This window comes from Nyctereutes procyonoides, unplaced genomic scaffold (assembly GCF_905146905.1).
Source record: "Nyctereutes procyonoides isolate TBG_1078 unplaced genomic scaffold, NYPRO_anot_genome, whole genome shotgun sequence".
Classification (NCBI taxonomy): Eukaryota; Metazoa; Chordata; class Mammalia; order Carnivora; family Canidae; genus Nyctereutes; species Nyctereutes procyonoides.
Genome location: NW_026575139.1, coordinates 20544921 through 20566547, shown reverse-complemented (window position 1 = coordinate 20566547; position 21627 = coordinate 20544921). Strand labels below are relative to the sequence as shown.

The window sequence follows — 21627 nt, the reverse complement described above, 5'->3', positions numbered from 1 at the left end:
ATGAGTAAATCATCTAGTTCCCTTTAAATTTAATCTTCTCAGGTTTCCCTGGAAGCTGCTTGCCAACTTGTTTCATTTTAACACCAACCAAAAATTATTTCAGGGAAGGCTGATTTGCTTTGCTTTCTTTCTTTAAAAAAAAAAACATAAATAACCAGCCAACATGCTTAGATGCATTTCTGGAACCTTTTATCTGTAATAATTTGATGGAGAAAATAATAAATTAATTCCAAGTAGTCTATTGAGTTTTCTAACTCACTTTTATTTCTTATACACACTCACATATGTATATGCATACACATATGTATGTATATATTATTTCTATATAAAATATAAATCCTAAACAGGTCCATGATTCTATTTCTATTGGTAATTGCCAAAAAAATAACATGCCATTTGGATATGGGAATAGAAAGCAAAGTCATAATGGCAGGGCCATGAGGTTAAGAAGTCAAAGCAACAGTAGTAATAATTATCCAAATGTCCTAAATAAGGAAAAGTTAAGTTGCCATCAATAATTAAATTAAATTTTAGTAAAATAAGCAGTAATATGCACCACAGATTTAATAACTATTTCTTGAAGAAATAAAAACATATCTTGCTTTTATGACCTAGAAAAATTTTATCTGTTATTCTCCTTGAGAAATCATCGATCATCTGTTTCATTGGCTTGTTGTATAACTACGTAAAGCTATTCTCCAGGACTCCATCATGATCTCACTAGATCCTGTCCTACTCTTTTCTTACCCCCACAAATCCCACACACAGAATATGCCCCAAAACACACATATTCATACCCTCACATACCTGGGTCTGTCAAAATCACCATGAGCCCCATCCCAGTAAGTAGCTTGCTAATTATAAAAACAAAAAGCCAAATCTATTTTCTGGTGCTTTTGAGATAAAAGAAGTGGCGTGTTATAAATAACATGTCATATTTGTTGACTGTTTGAAAATGGTGCATATACATATCTTGGTTAATGGTGACAGTGTCGAGATTTCATTCCTGAAATACTGTGTTGGTGGAACTCAGCAATCTCAGCTGCCTTGCAAACTTGCAAATCCTGCAATGTTAAATGGTCAAAATGCCACCATGGCAGTTTTTCTTCAGTTGAATTGATCACTTTTTGCTAGCAAGCAGGAAATTCATGGTTCTGATTGTTAATAAATGGAGTATGATCTTCACACCAGCATACTTAGCACAGTGAGAAACCAACAGTCAAACTAGGCTCAGGGGAAGAAGCATGCGATGTGGTATTGCATGGCTTGGAAATGAAAATCTTTAATGGATTAAGGAGGGTACTTACAGTTCTTAGAATGTTCCCAAAATGTTGATTTGTAGTCCACATTTTAAAATAACAAAATTAACTTTTTAATTTGAAAATGTAAAGCAAAATAAGTCCATGTTACCCCTAGGACTCTAGGCATTTTATATTAAAATTAACAGAAAGTGCATATCTATCTTTAAAAACCACGCAAGATAGCAGAGCTAACTGAAGAGGGAAAAAATTACAGGTTTTCAGAGTAGAAAGTTGTAAATATTAATTAACTTCCTGTAAAGCCAACATTGAACTGTGGGAGCATTCAGGATCTTTATTTACCCTTACTAGGATATTTGGTACCAAGAATACATATTTTAAGATTTGTTTCCATATAGCAGAATAAGCCATATGCTAAGGACTTTGTGCTTTTTTTGCCCTTTTCACCTACAAAGTTAGAATTATCTAATACGGTGGCATCCAAAATTCAGAACGACAAAGGCAATAAAAATGATTTTTAAGACTACTTTTTGATGTACCCTGCTATTGTCATAGTGAGGTTTTGTTCTTTATTTAAAGCCATTATGATCTCCTAACCACTATATATAAGAAGCTGTATATTTATCTTTTAAAATGTTCTTTATCTTTACATTCTTTATATTGAGAATTATTGAATAGTCAGTGGATAAAAAATATGAGCAGGGTATGTATGGTCAGAAGGCAAGACTAGCCTTTGAAAATATGCCAGGTTTGGGGGCTATGGCTTTGTTTTCATTCCATTTTGGTCTTATAGGAAGATGTGAAAAGAATAAAGCACAGTTAACTTTGCATCACTGGTATAGTTTATTGTATAATTTTATTAAGCTATGGCTGGCATATGGTGAAGACAAGCTTCTGGAGGCAAGAGGGTAAAGCTGATGACTTAAAGAGGTGCCATTTATTTCAGATGTTTGGGTCTCTGTTTCCACACGTTGTTAACAAATGAAATATCCCATAGAACCGTTGTGAAGATCCAGCTAATGAATTTGAAAAGGTTTTTTAAATCAGAAAACACCAGGCATATGTGTTGCTGTTATCAATTTTGGACTTGTTCTTTTTGTAACAAAATGATAAAATTATTTCCTGATAGAGTATGGATTTATCTCTGTAGTGGGATCCACTACATATTTAGGATAGAATAGGGTAAGATTTTTATAAATTACCACAAAATGTCAAAGGCTGATTTGCATTTTGGTGATTCTATACATTGATCACTGAGTAACCTTCCAGTTTCCAAATAAAGAATAAAGAGGGTGGCGATGACATTTGTAATCATCTACAGAAAAGGGAATTATTTAAATTCTTCACAGATGGATAGAAATCAAGAGTAAATCATTATGTCCACATTTCCAATTTTAAGAAGCATTGAGGGTATCTGTGGATGGTGAGCAAATATTGTTTTGCATATAGAATTAATCATAGGGACGCCTGGGTGGCTCAGCAGTTGAGCGCCTGCCTTTGGCCCAGGGCGTGATGTTGGAGACCTGGGATAAGTCCCACATCGGGCTCCCTGCATGAAACCTGCTTTTCTCTCTGCCTATGTCTCTGCCTCTCTCTGTGTGTGTGTCTCTCATGAGTAAGTAAATAAAATATTAAAAAAAGAATTAATCATAAACTCTCCAAACCACAATCCCAAATTCTTCAGTTGACTGTGGAGGTCTTTTCAGACACCATCCCCTAAGGATTGAGACATTCATAAAACGAAGATAATGTTATGATACACGTAATATACAAACTGAGCATATTGGAGGGACTAGAATTGTGACCTTTAATTAGATTCTATATGCCTCAGAGTATAATGTGGCTTAGTGCTTAAAATAAGGATGACATATGACATATACTCCTAATTCTAGCTCGTAGCAGTTGACTTTATTATTTCTAAATAAGCTGCATAACTCATTTTTTCTTCATACAACATAATTCAATCCAGTATTCCCTGTAAGCTAAATGTGAACCAATGCTGGAGAATTTTAGTAAAGTTGAAGAAATTTGAATGCTTATCTAATGCTGCTTTAAAATAGTTTCAAGGATTGGACCATGTTCAGTGGGAACACATCTGAAAATCTGCCAAATATTCTTTGAACTTTGAGATGACTAACATATGGAAGTATTCACTATGGGTAACATACATATAGCCATAGAAACTACAATGATGTGGTCTGTTCTAGCTACCAAATCTAAATGCTTTCCTCCAAATTTAGACTTAAAAATTTGTTTTTAAAAATGGACTTTTACGATTCATGAGATACAAATATTTTATTTATTTTTCTTCCTATTTGTTTTCTATGTATTTTTAAATTACTATATTTTTACTAATCCCTGGCTTTGTAAAATAATAAGAGTGAAAACACAGTAAGTACTAAAAACATGGATAAACCCACTATTCATAAGTGGCAATACCACTTACATTCTAAATTCATCATTGTGAGATTTTTTTCTATGTCTTCTATATTTCCTTTTAGAAATTTAGCTTGGAAAAGAAGGAAGCTGTTATATAATACCAGATAAATACGAACACTAGGAAAAAATTAAGTTTTTAAAGGCCTCTGGAATTAATTTTTATCACATTTTTTTTATAGCAACATAAGAGTGAAAGAGACAAATGTTTTTCTCTGGCTACAGCTTTCTTTTCTGTGGGGGTGGTGGAAGGTCCAGGTATGAAAAAGAATGATGGCTTGAGACATAACACCTTATGTTCAGTCTTGTGAGGCATTCCTGAACTGCTCCTGGCTCCACTGACCAGAATGTTCTGATAGCTAAGAGTTGGGGGAACCAGTTTTCCCTCTCATGCCTGTCCTAGCCGAGATGGAAAATGAATTCTGCTGTTGAGGAGATCAGGAAGGTTGTTTGTCACAAAGTACCAGAGCTCTCAGACACAGAGGGGTATTTGCCCTCTGCCATTATACAGCAGGAACTGAAGATGTTAGGGACGTCTCTTGCTCACATCTGCTCTGTTATTAATTCATTTTGCCTGCATCTTTAATTTAGGGTGACAGTTGCCTTCCGAGACTTTGGATGCCATCCCTCTCAGTAACCAAATACCAGCACGTGGGGGCCGTTTCCTCTCTGCAGCTGTCTGTGTAGTATCTCAAAAGTGGGCCTGCAGTGGGCAATGCACAACACAGTGCCCTGATGGCTCCCTCTCTCCTTGCTTTCGCAGCTGGCGCTACATACATCTTTGGGAAAAGCGGAGGCCTCATCCTCTACACCTGGCCGGCCAACGATCGGCCCAGCACACGCTCTGACCGCCTGGCCGTGGGTTTCAGCACCACCGTGAAGGATGGCATCTTGGTGCGCATTGACAGTGCTCCGGGCCTCGGTGACTTCCTACAGCTTCACATAGTGAGTACCAGGCCTTGGCCTCCATTGCTTTGTCTTCCTGGTGGTGTGAGTCGGTGAGCCAGATGAATGCAGCAGAACGTTCTAGATAGACTCGGCAAAGAGGCACATGATTATAAAATTTGCCAACATGTGTCGGAACCCTATCCCAGGGTTGTCCCAGTGTCAAACCTCATTCTTCCCTTTCAGTGTGAACCTTGATGCCCATGGGGGTATTTCAGGGATAAAAACTGAAAAACTCTTTGAGTCCAGACTCCCTTTCCAGTGGTATGGTTTGGTCTGTCATGAAACAGAAGAAGGTGTAAATAAGAGATTTACCTGGTACTTAGCCTTAACCTGGTACAAGTAGCAAAGCCCACTTTGGTGGTAATAATCTCCTGTGCTGGTGGTCAGCAATGTTTTTCTATTAAGGGCCAGATGGAAAGTGTTTTGGGCTTTGCAGGTGATACAGTCTCTGTCACAGCTCCTCGGCTCTGCTGCTGTAATGTGCAAGCAGCCATAGATAATATGTTTTTTTAAAAAAATGTGTGTGATTATATTTTAATAAAAACTTATTTTATAAAAGCGGGCTGCAGGGGGATCTGGGTGGCTCAGTTGCTTAAACGTCTGACACTTGATTTTGGCTCAGGTCTTGATCTCAGAGTTGTGGGTTCAAGCCCTATGTTGGACTTCATGCTGGGTGTGGAGCCTACTTTAAAAAAAAAAAAAAGCAGGCTACAGGCTCTGCTTTGATGACCCCTGCCCTAGACGGCAAACTTCCTCATACAAATATAAGGAACATGTGATAAAAACTGAGGCCAGATGGGGTGGGGCCAAAAGGAAACAGCACAATAACCAAGAATTGTTATATTCATGTGCATTGTATATCCAACATTTTGCTTGTATGTATAAGCCCAATAGGAATGCAGCCTCAGTCACTGCAGATTGTTAAGGACACAGGGTAGTTCTAAGAAATTAAAATGATTTGGAGGAAAAAAATTACTTCGTTATGAGGATAGAAAATATTTTTATAGCAACAATTAACCCATTTTATCACCTGTGCAGTCTGCTGTTAAAAGAAAAAAAAAAGTAGGCTAAAGAAGGATATGATTCTCATCCATAAGTACCCAAAGTGCAGCTACCAGGAGCAAAGAGAGGAATTGTTCTCATTAGTTAGCGATGACAAGGCCAGAAAGAATGGATTTAATTTGGAGCAATAAGAATTTAGTTTAAATAGCAGGGGGAAAAAGCAGTTAAGAGGAAAGACCAACTGGGGATTACTACCAACCTCCAAAAAGGAAGAAGAGGAACATTTTACTGGGCATCTTTGAATCTGAATTTTGCTAATGTGCTGGTCTACTGAGGAAGGCAGAAAGTGGGATTTTATTGCTGGTCTCCGGAGTGGAGGTGGTGGCTGGCTGGAACCACCAGCAGCCAGTTCAGCCCTACAAGCACTGCCCATCTCCAGCACCTGCTATTCCAATATGCCTTGGAAGCAGGAGCAGCTTGAAGTGTAAGGCTCGAGCTGGAAGCCTGTCCAGCCTTTGTGTGAGCCAGAGCCAGAGAAGAGTGCAGGGAAGGAATGGCTAGGAGTGATCACCTTCAAAGTGTGAAAGAGGGATCTTAAGAGAGTTTTGAACCTTTATGCTTTTTCAGATGCTTCAAGGACCATATGGTACTGTGAGTCTGAGCTTAAGCATTTTAAAAAGTCATGCCAAGGAGCACAGAGAAACACAGCCATAGTTTGTATGGTTTATCTTTATTTGGCCTCTAAAAACCACCATAATTTACAAAACTCTGTGAGATTTATGCTGCATATAACTTAATGACTATTTCATGGCAGCTATAACTAGGCTATTATTACCAGCTCGCTTGCATTTTCACGGTGATTTATCTTCTTTTTTTGTTCAGTGTGACTTACTAAGGAAAATATGATTTGGCACAGCCATAAGCATCTTTTTTGAGTCAGATAACGTGCTACTGGTTTATCCATTTCTCCCCATTCATGTTTTGTAGAGCATTTCTACTTTTAAGAGAAATGCTTCCTATCTTCTGAAAGTTTACTTAATTTTTTTTGTTTTTATAAAAGGGATATGAGGATCCTGGGAACTTCTAGGAAGAACCATAGCATTCCATTTTAACATTTTTAACAGTAAAAATACAAGAAGTTTTACATCAAAATGTGTAGATCCACTTGGGTCCTGTGGTCCTTTTCCAGTGATGCTACATCATTGTTTAAACATTCTAGATAATCCCAACAGGTTGACCTTTATCAGATTGACATCATCTGACCTTCTCAGAGAAATGAAAGAAAGACCCTATGATGTGGAGAAACCACATCATTCTGGAATGGTCCTGATATGCTTGTGGCCCTCGAGCATGGGATCATTTGATTGGTCTAATAATTACAGAACATTTTAGCTTCCCTAGTGGACTGTCTCTGGTATCTACCAGAGATAAAAACTGTGTGACTACATTCCAATAAAATTCAGTTATAAAAACAGGCTGCAGGTTGTACTTTGGTGACCCCTGCCCTAGGCTGCAAACGTCTTCATAGAAATGCAAGAACCTGTGATAAAACCTGAGGTCAGAGTGGGTAGAGCAAAGGGAAGTTTCCTTACCACTCTCAGGAATAAAGGAATCCAAGTAGAAGATCCAAAAACTTGATTTCAAACCCTGCTTCTTGTTTTTGACATTTACATAGATGCATCAGGAAAGCAAAGCCATCAATACCTACTCGGATACTTTTATGTGACTTTTACAATCTGTAAAGCATGGATTTGTTTAATGGATGTAGCTTGTTTCCTTGTACTAAGGAATAATGCTCAAAAAGAAAATAATTTAAAGACTGTTAAGGGAAGTGGAAAGAGTTGAGCAGGAGGCAAAAGATTCCATTCCTGCTTGCAGTTTACCTAGAAGAAGAGAGACCCACCAGAGGAAAAGAAGTGATGGCAGACACAAAGAGGAAAGGGAGGCAGAGTGGATCCAGGGGCAAGAGGAGGAAGGAGGCATTGGGCCTGGGGAAGAGGCCCTGCCTGCCTAGACATGTGTTCCCAGCAAGGGGTTATACGTGGGCAAAGCTTGATTCTTCCAGTGTGGGTGTCAATTATAGAAACAGTTGGTTGTCAAGCTCCTAAGTTACTCAAAAACAAAGTACCAACTCAGAAATTAGTAAGTGTGTGTAGAGAGGGTATGTGGTGAAGAAAGGGGGGGGAGAGGGAGAGAGATTGAGAATTTGTGTTTTATAAACTGTTACTGAAGGCAAGTCCTAGGAATCCCTGAACAGTTTTGAGGCGAAGTAACTCTGTCATTGGAACAAGCACTTTTTACCTCCAACTTAGCCTATTTGAAGGAAGAGAAAATGCTCTTCTGAGAACACCAAGGAGTCTGACCCTGAGGTGAGCACCCTTTCTAGAACAGACCTGCTTGCTGTGGAGTCTCCAGAGCAGGAATGGCAAATAGGCTTCATCTTGTCCGCTAGCTTTGAGGACCTCTCACTTCCTCACTTCAAGCTTTCTAATGAGAGGAGTAGACAAATACAGCAGGAAGGAGCTCTGGCTTCCACTAGCCATGCCCGCTCCCTCCTCTGAAATGGGACTTTGTGGATGGATGCATGCATGCTGCAGGTTACCTTTGCTCTAGGCTGCATGCTGTCTAGAACATTCTCATTTCTTTTCCTTTGTCATCCTGAAATGTCCATGCATTAAAAACTCTTTAGGAAAATTGAAATCTTTTTTAAATTCCTTCTCCACTAGAAGCCCTTGAATCATTTGTTGATTAGTTCAGAGTCCTTAGTCTTAAAATGATCCTTCTCACACCAGGCCAAGGTCAGCTGTTCCAACAGAATTTGAGTTTTGCTTGGAGGGCTGGAGAGAAAGGAGGAGAAACATACATGACTAATTTTGGGTGCACACAACATTTAAAAAGATGGTAGGAAAATGCTTGGAAGTCACTGGTGCCTTAGGGTAAAGAATTGATGTGAAGAAAGGGGCACCAAGACAGGTGGGTGGGTGCTGTCGGTGCATTTTTCCCCCATTTCACAGTTTGGTCAGATTATCTGTTGTCTGGCGAAAGGAAGGAAGGAGGGAAGGAGGGAAGGAAGGAAGGAAGGAAGGAAGGAAGGAAGGAAGGAAGGAAGGAACTTTCCCCCTTTTCTTCTGTTCTTTCTTTCTTCCTTTCTATTTCTCTCTCTCTCTTTCTCTCTCCTTCCTTCCTTCCCTCCTTCCTTCCTTCCCTCCTTCCTTCCTTCCCTCCCTCCTTCCTTCCTTCCTTTTGGGTTTTTTTTTAATTAATTTATTTTTTTAAAGATTTATTATTTATTTATTTATGATAGACATAGATGGAGAGAGAGAGAGAGAGAGGCAGAGACACAGGCAAAGGGAGAAGCAGGCTCCATGCCAGGAGCCCGACGTGGGACTCAATCCCGGGACTCCAGGATTGGGCCCTGGGCCAAAGGCAGGCGCTAAACCTCTGAGCCACCCAGGGATCCCCGGGTTTCTTTTAAATTTAAAGTCTTCCCACTCACGCAGGGCCTCATAGTGGCTAAATAGGCTTTTACAAGAAGTCCAGAACAAGATAAGAATTAGATTTTTTTTTAGATCTTTAAGAATGAGAGAGAGAGATGTCCAAGAAATCTAAAGTAATTTAGAGATGAGTTCCCTTCCAATTAGCTTACATTTCTTCATTTTTGGTTCACACGTCCATGATGCAGTATTTTCTATGTCAATTATTAATCATATTAATGAAATCACAGGTGAAATGTGTTTGGCAAAGGCAAAAAGATCTTTCCTTGCAGTATGTATGCATGAAATGAAATTCTGGGGAGGGAGGGTGTCTTAGGGCAGAGGGATTTGTAAAGAAATATCTCTTTGAATATGCTTCCTCCATTGAAATCTATTGTTGAGGAATTAATCTGCTCAATATTTGGAGAGCAGCCACTTGCAAGTGACTTCTGCCTATTGACCTCCCATGTAGGCTCTATGAAGCTGTGTCATGTTACACTCACCTTCATTCAAACAATAGAGAAAAAAATGAATAGGATCAGAGAAAGGATTACCACGAAGTGCTTGCTATTCTCTCATGAAACTCTTAACAACCTCCTCTCACCACCTGCAAAATAGAAGGTCGGGCATTACTGGGCAACAATTAGTTTCTCTTTATGTAGTTAATATAGGGTATAAAAAAGATATGCTATTAATTTCTTTCTCCCTGTGTAATTTACAGTAAATCCTCTTGGATTCATTTTTTAATTATGAACCTTTCAGGAACAGTGAAAATTTATGTGTCAGGGCATCTGTTTTGTTTGACAAGAATCTATAACCTTCTCCAACTGTTTCTCTCCTGACTTATAATGTAGATACTTAGATAAAACAAGGTAGGAGAAGAGAGAGGACTGCTGTCCTGACTTACCCCCTTTTCATAATGGCAAAGTGTTCTCCTTGCAAAAACTGCCCCCCACCCAAAATAAAAATCTCACAATATTCTTTCAGTGCCGTGTTTGGGGGAAATAGAATATTTATTAAGTTTGGTATGTATAGTATTGTTTTTCTATAATTTATAGCATTTGGAGAGACTCCTGGAGAATAAATGGGAGCAAAGCTGAATTATGATAAACGGTCTGTTCCTCACATCTATTGCATCTATAAATTGCTGGCCCAGATGCTTTATTTGGCTGTCTGTGTGTGAAATATTTACAGTAAGCCATCAACATCTGCTGAGTTAGTCTTCAGTGAGGTTAGGTGGTTAAGTGTTACCTTAGATTTGTGTCTGGATTTGGCCAGTAGCAGAACTGGATTTGACTTAGGAACTGTATTTGGGGGAATCTACAGAGAAGTACAGAGGAATGTTGGCATTTTTGAGACTGCTAACGCAAGTAGAGAGGGAAAGAACAAGAAAATAACAAAGGTGTCCAACAGATGCAATTTTGTTTCCCACAGAGTGCTGTGCACTGCAGGTTGGCTCTGTATTCCCTTTCATTGCTATTTGTTCTTAGTGAAAAAGGCCTCTTTGGGTTTTCTGGGCTTAGGAGCTTTTCCAGATCATTAGCCACTTCTGTGGAGAGGGCCTGCTGGGGATCTTCTCTGCAGCTTCTAGCTTAGCCGTTCCGTCCCGGCAGAGTTGGAGAAGAAGGTGGGAGAAAGGAGTGGAAGTGGGGATTTGATGAAGTGAGCACTTACACGAGCTGGACCAGACGCAGCTCCCTGCATGGGAGTTGGGGTGTGTTTTTTTCCAATCTCTCTTATTCCCAAAATATTTCTGTTTAAATCTATTTACTTTGATTGCATACTCAGTTTCGAGGGGCAGCATGCCATAGTGGAAAAAATGTATTTAATTTGAAATCAAAAGATGTGGATTTGAGTCTCATTCTGTCAGCATCCAGTGAGCTCTTTGGCTTTGGCAAGTTATCATTGACCTGGGCTTCACCTTGCTCTTCTTTTAAATGGACACACAAAAAATACTATACTATAGGGTTTCCTGATGTTCAGATGGAATAAAATATTTAGAAGTTATTGTCAACAAAAAACTGCAAAACGAAGCGTGGTAGTTTTCTTGATGACATATCTGGAAGGTCGTAACTTCAATAGAGAAAAAAGATTGGTGAAAGGAAGAATGTTTTAAAATAGATTCATTTTAAATATTTTTATAAGCCTGCCAAGACTGTTTCTGAAAATAAATTCCTTTTTAATCTGATTGAAAGCAATTGTTTTTGAAATAATCAGATTTACAATTGAGACTTTTGGGAGTGTCCTGTAAGCACAGGGTGAAGAAGCCAGGCCCCTCTGCAAGAGACCTAGTTAGGTCAAGAGGATATGACATGGAGCTTCCTTGGCATGTCGCGGAGGGCATTATGTCTCTATATGACACAAGGTGATTCCTCATGCTTCCACTGCCCTTCAGTATAATGTTCCAAAGCGTTTTTACCCTCACCGGTAAATGTGTAATTTACCTTGCCCTGAAGGTCCTTTTTCAGTTGTATGAACTATGGAGAATGGAAACATCCCACCTTGCCAAAGGCGGAAGGAGGAGGAGGACAAAGCAATAATAAACAGCATCAGGAGAGCAGAACCTTTCTAGGCAGGGATAGTATAAAAGACATTTGAGCCCCACCATGGGTACCAGAAAAAGACATAAACATTCTGGCCCAAACATAGGAATTAACAGAGCCTAGAGAGAGTCATTGTTGGAACCAGGGTCCTAGTGAGGATACAGCCAGATTGAGTAGGGATGAGTAGCCGCTACCACCAAGTAAACTAGAAACATAAAAGTGCATATACGGGTAAGAACATTTTGTAGACTTCGATTCCTCAAAAAATGCAGGAACAGTGAATGATAAATTTAGTGTAAAGATAAAATGTATAATAATGCAGTCATAAAAATCAAGTTGACAAAATGTATAGAAAATATTTTATGGGTGGTAGATAATTATGAGAAGCAGAGACCAAATGGCCATATCTTTCTCATTTATCACTTACACCAGTGGCTCTTTTCACTGTTAACTGATAAGTCATGTTTCAGAATCCTCAATGCATTCCTTTCTAAGAGGAATTTAGAAAAAATAGGATTCAGAGAATTTAGCTCATGAACATCAACTAGCGCATTTAAATTGAGTCCTTTTTATGTGCCATGCAAAGTGCTACATTTTGGGGATATGGTAATCAACATTGGGTCCCATAGAGCTAACAGATGTGAAAGACTACAGAAATTAAACTATGAGAAATTAGGTTTCCTATACTCCTGGCATATAGTGAGCTTTCAATTATGGATGACTTTTAATGTCATTGGTACTTTTTCATCAATTAAAAAAAATTAAGTCAGAGAAAACAGTATATTTTATTTTTCTAAATAACAAATAGACTTTAATCAGGTTTCTGAGATTGCAACTTAAGTGATATAAAACTCTAAGGAGAAGTAAAGATACCACTGATTTAAAGCCAGCTGCATGGCTTATATCCTAGATTATTTCAGTTATCAGCTGAACAAGTTCTGAATAGCAGAGGCTTTTTAGACATGAATTTGAAGTGCAGCAAGCAAGTCAAACTCCAGGTGTCATCAACGCTGGGGCCTCATATGACTTAATGGCAGGGCTACCTTAACACTGTCGGCTGGATGAGTTATCTCATTGACCCACCACTTACACTGTTCCTATCATTACTCCTGGGGTATTGTTCACTGCAACAGGGCAAGAAATAACCTGACTCACTGAAGCTATAGATGATGGATTTTAGATCCCTGACTGCATTCGGAAGGCATGGAAACTCAGCGTATTAATGGGGGAATTCATTAGCCACCCACTCCATAGCATCATATGCTTAGATCCTGATGCTGTCACTGCTGCTGTTTCAACTTGTTAGTGTGTCCCTGATAGATGGCAGAGGGAACTGTATAACTGTATTAGCCTCTAAGATAGTTCTGACAGCCAGACCTGTAGTTTCCCGGCCTGAGATGACACTTTTGGAATCACTTAAAGACATTTAGATAAGCCCTGTTGATCGATCAAGCTAACCTTCATCCTGAAGTCATTTCATACTCAGAATGACAGGAGATGATTGGCAATTAAGTCTTTTTTTTTCTATTCTTGACACCTTAGTTACCTGCTTTTAGTTTGGTTTATTTTTCTATTCTGCTTTCTGTAAAACGGCAGACAATTTAATGACATAGATGATTATCTCCTACATTTACATAGGACCATAAGTACATCACCTTACATTACTACCATTATTATCACTTATACCACTAATATCGATTGACATACTACCAGGTACCAGATACTGCGCAAGAATTCTGTTTACATCATCTTATTATAAACTCACAACAACTCAGTGAGGTAGTCACTATTAATATCCTCACTTTATGAATGAGTCAACTGATGTTTAATGAAGCTAAGGAAATTTCCCAAGATAGCACTGAGCAGGCATTCAAATCCAGTTCTGACTCTTAATTACTATTACACTCCTAATGAAAGTTTCAAGAGTAGAACGTGCAGTCGTGATCATTTTAATGCAACATGTATTTGTGGAACAGGAATTTATTTGGGGTTGTTGGAGATATAAAGTTTAACATCAAGGAGGGAAAATAAAAATTGCAAATGTGGCTGTTTTCAGACAGCATTGGGGAAATTCCAAGGAAGGCAAGACTAGTATAGTTTGTAGAGACTAAGAAATGAACACAGACAGGTTGGGACAGATTTTGACTGATGGAATCTGAAGAAGGAACATGCTAAATGAAGATACCAGCACATGTGTTCCCTCAAAAGAAGGGAATACAGGCTATGTTCCCAAGTTTGTGAGGTGTGCACTTTGACCAGAATAAATGCTTTTAAGGACTTCCTCTATGATGATGATCATAGGAAGGTAATGAAGATGAAACAGAAGGACATTCATTCCAGAGAAAGAATCAACAAGTGTCACCAGCTGTTGGGCGGAAAGGGAGAGAAGTAAGAAATGCCTAAGAGACTGGGAAGGTCAAATTTCATTAACAATAACAGTGAAATGGGGCACGTGTAAGAAAAAGTAGTTTTAGGATAAGACTGTCAGAGTCTGATGCTAGTGATGCAACACATAAATAAGGCATGTGAGAGTCAATCTAGAGATTTCCAATTGGAAATGTGTGATGAACTCAGATGAGAGATAGGGCAGAGGTAGGGAATTGAAAAATTTCAGCCTGAAATGACAAGGGAAACTGAGGCTTGCTAAGATCTGCAGGGACATAAATGAGTAGAAATCTGTGAAATATGTACATAACTTCCCAAAATGAAGGAGGGGAAGAAAGGAAGTGAAAAGGGAAAAGCTGGAGGGTCAGAGAAAACCTAGATAGATGGTGAAGCGTTACAGAAATCCAGAGGATTAAGAGAGGTTTTCCAAAGAGAGTAGCTGTAGAGCTATTTTCCCCATACCTTTTAGTAACATCTCTCGTATGCAGTTTGTGAGGATGTCTTCTTTGTCTTTATTGGTATTTATTGTACTATGTAATCTTTGTCATTCTAGTCTCCTTAGTATTTATTCCATGCTTCTTCTCTTAGGAGTTGTTGTGGGCATTGCTAAGTCAGAGTCAGAAGACTCTGGGTCTAGATCCCACCACCTAGCAGTTATCTTGTGCAAATGGCAGAGAACTAGACACTATTCTGGCAACCTCATAGTATGGTGGGGAAGATCAAATGAGATAATGCTGTGAATGGGCCCTGTTACCATCGAAAGATCTACAAAAAAAAAAAAAAAAGATCATTTTCTTAGTAATATGTATGTGCCTACCATCCAGCAAAGCTGTTGGTGCTTAAGAGATTGTGTTTGGAGACCTGGAAATGAGGACGTAAGAGAGGGTAGGTGGTTGTAGTTTTCAACAAGAGGGTTAGCAACCAGGCAAATGGCAGAGCAGAGCCAAAATGTGAATGGCCCACCTGTGAGAGCTCATGAACGGCTACGGTATTCAAATGCTGTTTTTGTCTGCCGTATGTCTTCAGACCTTGCACCTCACCCCTTGGAGCAATTTGGAGGAGGCTGTTTGGATTTCAGGTCATTCTACAGTTCCCCAAAGAACCAGCTCCTTGATTCCATCGATCACTTTGTGCGGTGAGGCATGGAATCTGATTACCCCTATCATCATCTTAGTTTGGATAGCTACAAACATTACTAATGGTCATTAAGTTTGATCCAGTCCGTTCTTAAATGCAAACTGCAGTACTTAGGTTTAGTAAGCCCTTTCAGAAGTAAACTCTACTGGTTGACTTCTCATCACTACAAGCTCACATTCTTACCTGATGGCAAGCATATTTTTGTAATCACTCCTGCATTTGCTGTTTTATTCATTGCTTAGTTACTGTGCTAGCCACTTTGTATATAAGAACTCATTCAGTCCTAACTCCGCTGTCCAATTGGTGATATTACCTCAACTTTAGAGATTAAGAAACTAAAGCTCAGACGATTAAGTAGCCATTCGTTCCTAGTGTTAAGGGAAGGAAAAAAGATGAAATAGTGATGTGTTTGATTCTTGTGTCATACATTTTGCTCTAGATAATACCTATTCAATATTAAAGTCAGATGTGAATTTAATAGGGCCTGTTGTTTTTTTTTTGTTTTTTTTTTTTTTTTTGATCAACACAGATAAGAGTAGTAAGCAGAAATAGAGAAATAGAGCACAGCATTTTGGCTAAAGCGGAATACATAATTGGAATTAGGTCATGTTCTTTTGGGATTCAAAGAAACTCTCCATTTTACATTACATTTTATTGCTCCCAGTATTTGTTTTTATCTCAATGGCATTAAGGCACCCAGTTACTCCCAAACCGCTTTCTTAAACATTCCTATGCAGAATAGGCTTGGAAACTAATCTGAGATTTTGAATGCAATATGGTGCAACAAGAGGCACAGAGGTAACTTTTCCCCCAAATTTTAATACAAATCCCTTTAAATATAGTAGTATATCTGAGCAGAGATTACTAGATAAATTCATTCTCCTATTTTAGTGTGATAAATGCCATATTAGAATTCTTCAAATATCCCTGCTTGAAAACCTTAAATGATCTCAAATAATACAGGGACACATTTTGTCTCCTTGCAGTCAGTATTTAATTTCTGTATTTCTAATGCAAAACCAGGTATGAGTGTCTTCACAGCAGCCCCCGCCTGTCATCCACTGACTAGTCTGTTAGCTGCTAACGTCTAGTGGCAGAATAAAAACTTGAAAGGGAGACCTTTACACTGGAAATCACATTTCTTGGAGTGGGAGCAGATTCCATTTAACTTGCCCCTGACTTGATGCCTAATTCCTAAGGTTAATAGGCTTTCATGTTTGCTACTTAGATCAGCAATGTTGGAGCTGGTTTTGTTGCATGGTTAAACAGCAAAGCTTAAATTTAATACTAAAGTGTGAAAGAGGAAAACGAGTTTGGTGTGACATGATGCCCAAAGCACCGTGAAGGTGTATTGGGTGAGGGTCCTTGACTACCCACAAAAAGCATCTATCTTTAAAAATAAGATACAAATCTCCCTGAGGTTTAGCTGAGAATAGAAATAGGGGTATATAGCAAGAAGTATAACATGACAAACTTGGTTTTAGAAAAGAGGCAGGTGGGAGGAATAGATTTGCTAAATTAAAATTAGCCAGGCAGGCAAAGATTAGCAGCCTGTTTAGTGAAAGAGGATTCATTCATTTATTTATTCAACCAGATGCTACTATATGTCAGGTAAGTTCTAGGACCTGAGGATACAAGTGTAAACAAGATAGACAAACTCCTCATTTGCATGGAGCTTACATTCTAAGGGGTACAAGCAATCAGAACATAGGTTTTGAAGAATTTGCTGAAAATGCAGTGTCCTATACATTTAATTAATTGACATATTAACAGACTTTAATTTCTGTCTTTGTACTCCTCTATTTCCCAAATCTGCATGTGAACCATCTCTTATTCTTATAATCAAAAGGGAGCACGAAGGGCACTCTCACCAGTGGATTCTACTGAAACCACCATTAAGGACCACTCTAGATTGTTTCCAGTACCAAAATGAAACAAAAAGGAATAACATCTTTACCCTTATTTTCTGTTCCTTTTTCTTTGAAATGACTGTGGCCATTCCTATTGCTTTATTTTATAATTGTGCAGGATTGCTTCAGAATATCCATCTATATTTCACAGACAGAAAATTGCTAGAGGCATCCAAATAGTACTTAGGGGGAAAAAAGATAAAAATCCAAATCAAATGAAAACTCACCTTCCCTGGGAGATAGACTACATTGTTTCCAGTATACTCTCCAAGCCTGCTTATACTGTCATGTCTACATATTGTCCTAGAGCCCCCCATACCTGGTCAATTACGAGATCACCCCCTGTGGTGACAGTATCAGTACAAATTAGGCATTTCCCTTTACTTAACTGCATTCCACAGGAAACAGAATGGGACCACATGTTTCCCTTTGATTCACACCCAAACACTGCAAAACACAGAGTGTGCACTTCCTTCTTCAAGCTGTGTGTGTGCGTTAAACACAGGCAAACATTGGACTGAAATGCAGACACAGTAAGTCAGCTCTGGGGAAAACCATTCAAGTCTTTTTCTTTCCTTTTTTTAAAAATCTTGATCTTTATTTGAGCTAGGTCTCGGTAGAGATTCTAGGAATGATATTTTACAATGATCCTCCAAAGAACAATTAAATGTGTTTCATCCAAAACTGGGTATTCACCATACCATAACAGACCTCTTTCTGGAACTGAGCTCTCTCCTTATAAATAATGCTCAATTTTTAATAAAGAGAACAAAAACATCCACTTTATATAATGGGTGTGAAAGAACATCAAGGCACTGTGGGAAATACTCCTGTACATTTTCCACAAATTGCTTCTTTGTAAAAAGTGAGTGTTTGATATAAATAGTATATTAGCAAAGAACTATCCTAGGTATGAACCCCAACCCTAGCAGGAACACCGGACTTCTCAATGAAGCACACAGCTTGAGCTCTCTTGTCTCTATCAAAGAGAGCAGCTGATACTGTGAAATAGTGAGACTTGATGCCAAATTCTGTGCACGTGATTTTACACGCATGAGCTGGTCTGGTGGCTTTGTAAGCGCAGTGACATCTCTATGCGGCACAGGCCAAGATCACAGGATTGTCAAAGAACAGTTCAGTTCACACAGCTGGAAAACTGTGTACATGTGTGTGTGTTTAAAAGCCTAAATAGAACTAACCACCTTATAAACTTAGACCAAACTTGCTAGATTTTGGAAACGTAACCACTGCTATTCACATAGCACCTTCTGGAAACAAACTCCCACTAAGTTTCTGTGTGTGTCCATAAAAAATCACAGTTCTGTTTCTCTCTGTCTTCAGAGTAGTCAAAGATTTGATTCCCTCTCAGGGGGACTTTCTGCTGTTCCTGATGATTGACAGTGAGGCCAGAGCCAGCTGTGCCCTTTTTACTGGTCAGGAACCAGGTTAGCATACTTAGATTCCTGAGCATACGCAGGGCTGCTACATGAGGGCATCGAAAATGGAACTATTGCAATTGCTCCAGCACCTCCTCCCTTCCTGGACCCACTGGACTAAAAAAAACGGGAATGAAGTATTTTCTTCCTTTTCTCTCCCCAGTATTCGGCAGTGTAGCACAACACGTTCACTTCTTTTAGCTCCAACATGCTATCCCTTGGTTCCTAAACTCAGAGAACAAGGCATCCCTTGTCTTCAATGTGAGACATTTAGAGAATGTACCCAGCTAGTGTCCCTGGGGCCTCATCCAACACAGATATATTTTAAAATTCAGTTATTTCTTATACACCTAGAGACTTCCAGTCTCTCTTAAAAAAAAATAGAAGGTTCAGCTATACTGGGCCAGTGTTCCTATGTGGCATCAGCCGGCTGGAGACAACAATCAGTTGCCATTTATATGGACACGCCATTTCTAGCCATTGTAGTCTGCACCTCCTCTCTGCCATACAAATCATACAACATCTTCATTCATCTCCTTACCTGCCCCAGGCCTGCAGACCTTCAATTTTATGACCTCTCTCACACAGAAGTAGTGTTAACAGTGTGGGGTCCTACCTTTGCATCTTATACTTAAACTGAGCTCTCAGACATTTTCATAGACACTGCTATTTATAACGCTCAGTTTAGAAGAACCTAGAAGTTGACTTTTAACTGCGGTCTTAAAGGCACATATTTGCCTACTCAGAAATATTTGGGGCTCACATATCTGTTTTGTAGATATGATTTCTTATTTAGCATAACACATTTAAATGATTTTAACTCAATGGTTCAACTTGTTTGTGCTTTTTGAGAGTCTTCATGTGGAACACAGAATGATAATTTAAAAATAAAGATTTCATTAGTTTTTCTGGGAAAAGTTGGATATCATTCCTAAAATAAGACATTACATATCATATGCATAAAATAACACATTATTCTATGTTTTAATGCATAATTTTACAATACTGGTGTGTTAGAGCATTCTTAACTAGTCTCCTCTAATTAAGAGTCTTCACACAAATCTCTGATTACTTAGCCTTCTCTGAAGGGGACGCCTTTTAGGGGTGTGTCTGAGAGCTCTGAATTGCGTCAAGAGTGAAAGGTGGTACGTGATCAAGGAACTCAGTATTAATCCCTGTTTCTTACTCAAGGGCTTTGGGCTGTCTATATCAAAGTGCTTCAAATGCTTCCTCACAGATTACTTTTCCTGTTTCATTTCTCAGATAGTCAAGAATTTCCCCACCTCCCTCCTACCCGCCCTACTACTGACAATCTTACCTAAACTTTTTCTTCCATTGCTTTAGGCCATTGCTTCCAGTCATATCATCTTCTGAGACTATGAATAATTCTTTCCCTTCAATTATATTGTTACCTTGAAGGTATTTATAGGCTGTGATCTAGTCCCCTGGAGCCAGACTTTATAAATTTAGCTCTTCCCACCTTTCCTCATATGTTTTATCTTCCAGCCTTTGTAACACTGCCTCTTTTTTTTTTTGAGCCTATCTTTGTAGCTTCTCTGATATTTCAATATTCTTCCCAAACTAAAGAGGTCAGAATCGCACATCATATCCCAGGTATTACTGTGAGTATCTGAATGTAAAGAGGGAAATCAAGTGAGAGGATTATTTTAAAATTGAACTTAATCTTTTTTGTGACTTAGAAAAATAAAATGGGAGAGAAAGCTAACAGGGCACTGTCAACATGTTTCCATATATTTTTAAGATACTGTACAGAGAATTACAAAGGCTTAATGGTAAATGATTATTTTTTTTTCTGAGAGAGAATGTCTTGATTTTATTGGGCACTTGCACCTGTCCTTTAGAGTAATATTTTCTTTAAAAATCTGGGCTTCGGGATCTCTGAGTGGCTCAGCGGTTTAGCACCTGCCTTCAGCCCAGGGCATGGTCCTGGAGTCCCAGGATCGAGTCGCACGTTGGGCTCCTGGTATGGAGCCTGCTTTCCCTCTGCCTGTGTCTCTGCCTCTCTGTCTATCATGAATAAATAAATAAAATCTTAAAAAAAAAATCTGGGCTTCAAATATGATTGTGTAATAAAATGGATTTTCTCCCCTAGTACACATGCTTTTGTACCAATATTATCATTAATGTTGTTGTTGTTGTTAATATTATTCCTGCCCCTGTGGTTTGAAATTAGGAAATGGCATTAAGCATTGAATATTAGGAAGCAAAGATAAATTGCAGCATAAACCACCTTGGCACTAGCTTTAAGTTCTACTCCATTTTGACAGACATTGGTAGGATTCCATCAATATGGCAAATTGGGTATAGCCTCTAGAGAACACTGCAAAGAGCCAGGTCCAGCTTAGCTCTCTAGTACCACAGTCTCCAAACATTTTTGATTGTCCACACATAGGGAAAAAACTAACCATGCACAGCTTATGTATGTGTTTAATGTAGTGTGCACACCTGCTAATATGTTATTTGTATTATGAAATATACAGAAACATCAGAATTTCTAAAAGTGAAGATTTCATAAATAGACATTCCAGTATTTTTCCCCATAACCAACAGTGAACCAACCTTGGCACCTCTCAGGGGATGCTCAGCGCATTTTGTAGACCCCTGCCCTAGTGGGATCTCTATACTGAGAGAGTGAGCACCAGGCTCATCAGTTCTCAGTCAGAAGACCAGAATGAATGGTTCAAGGCTGGAGGGCACATGAGAGGCCATCATTCGAACACTCATTTTAGAGACGACCACACAGAAGCCTGGAGACATACCTGCCTAGGGTCACAGTTGGCTAACGAGATAGTTGAGTGTAAAATGCAAACCTCGTGATTGTCTGTTTGCAGCATGTAAGGAAAATGTCAGGAGTCTGGTTTCAGTTAGAGTTTGAGGAAGATGGAGACTGAGTTCCTGAAGGATGGAGGAGAGGATGAATTCAAGGGTTGTGTTGATGGTGAAGGATCATTCGCCTGCGTGGTCTCTGCTCTCTCATGCTCCTATTGAGCCCTATTTACAGGTTCTCTTTCTGTCTCTTTCTGTTTCTCTCTCCAACAAAAAATTCAAGGTTTCTATATAATAGCAGACCTCTTTAA

General features: G+C 39.0%; 1 protein-coding gene across 4 annotated transcripts in view; it reads left to right on the top strand.

The window, feature by feature from the left end:
• NRXN3 (neurexin 3) overlaps positions 1–21627 on the top strand; it is a 1478719-nt gene that overhangs the window by 1121416 nt on the left and 335676 nt on the right. For all 4 annotated transcript variants that reach the window (XM_055304514.1, XM_055304513.1, XM_055304515.1 and 1 more), the window contains one exon: positions 4459–4640. In XM_055304514.1, coding sequence (XP_055160489.1) covers positions 4459–4640 — 182 coding nt within the window. The remainder of the gene's footprint in view (positions 1–4458; positions 4641–21627) is intronic.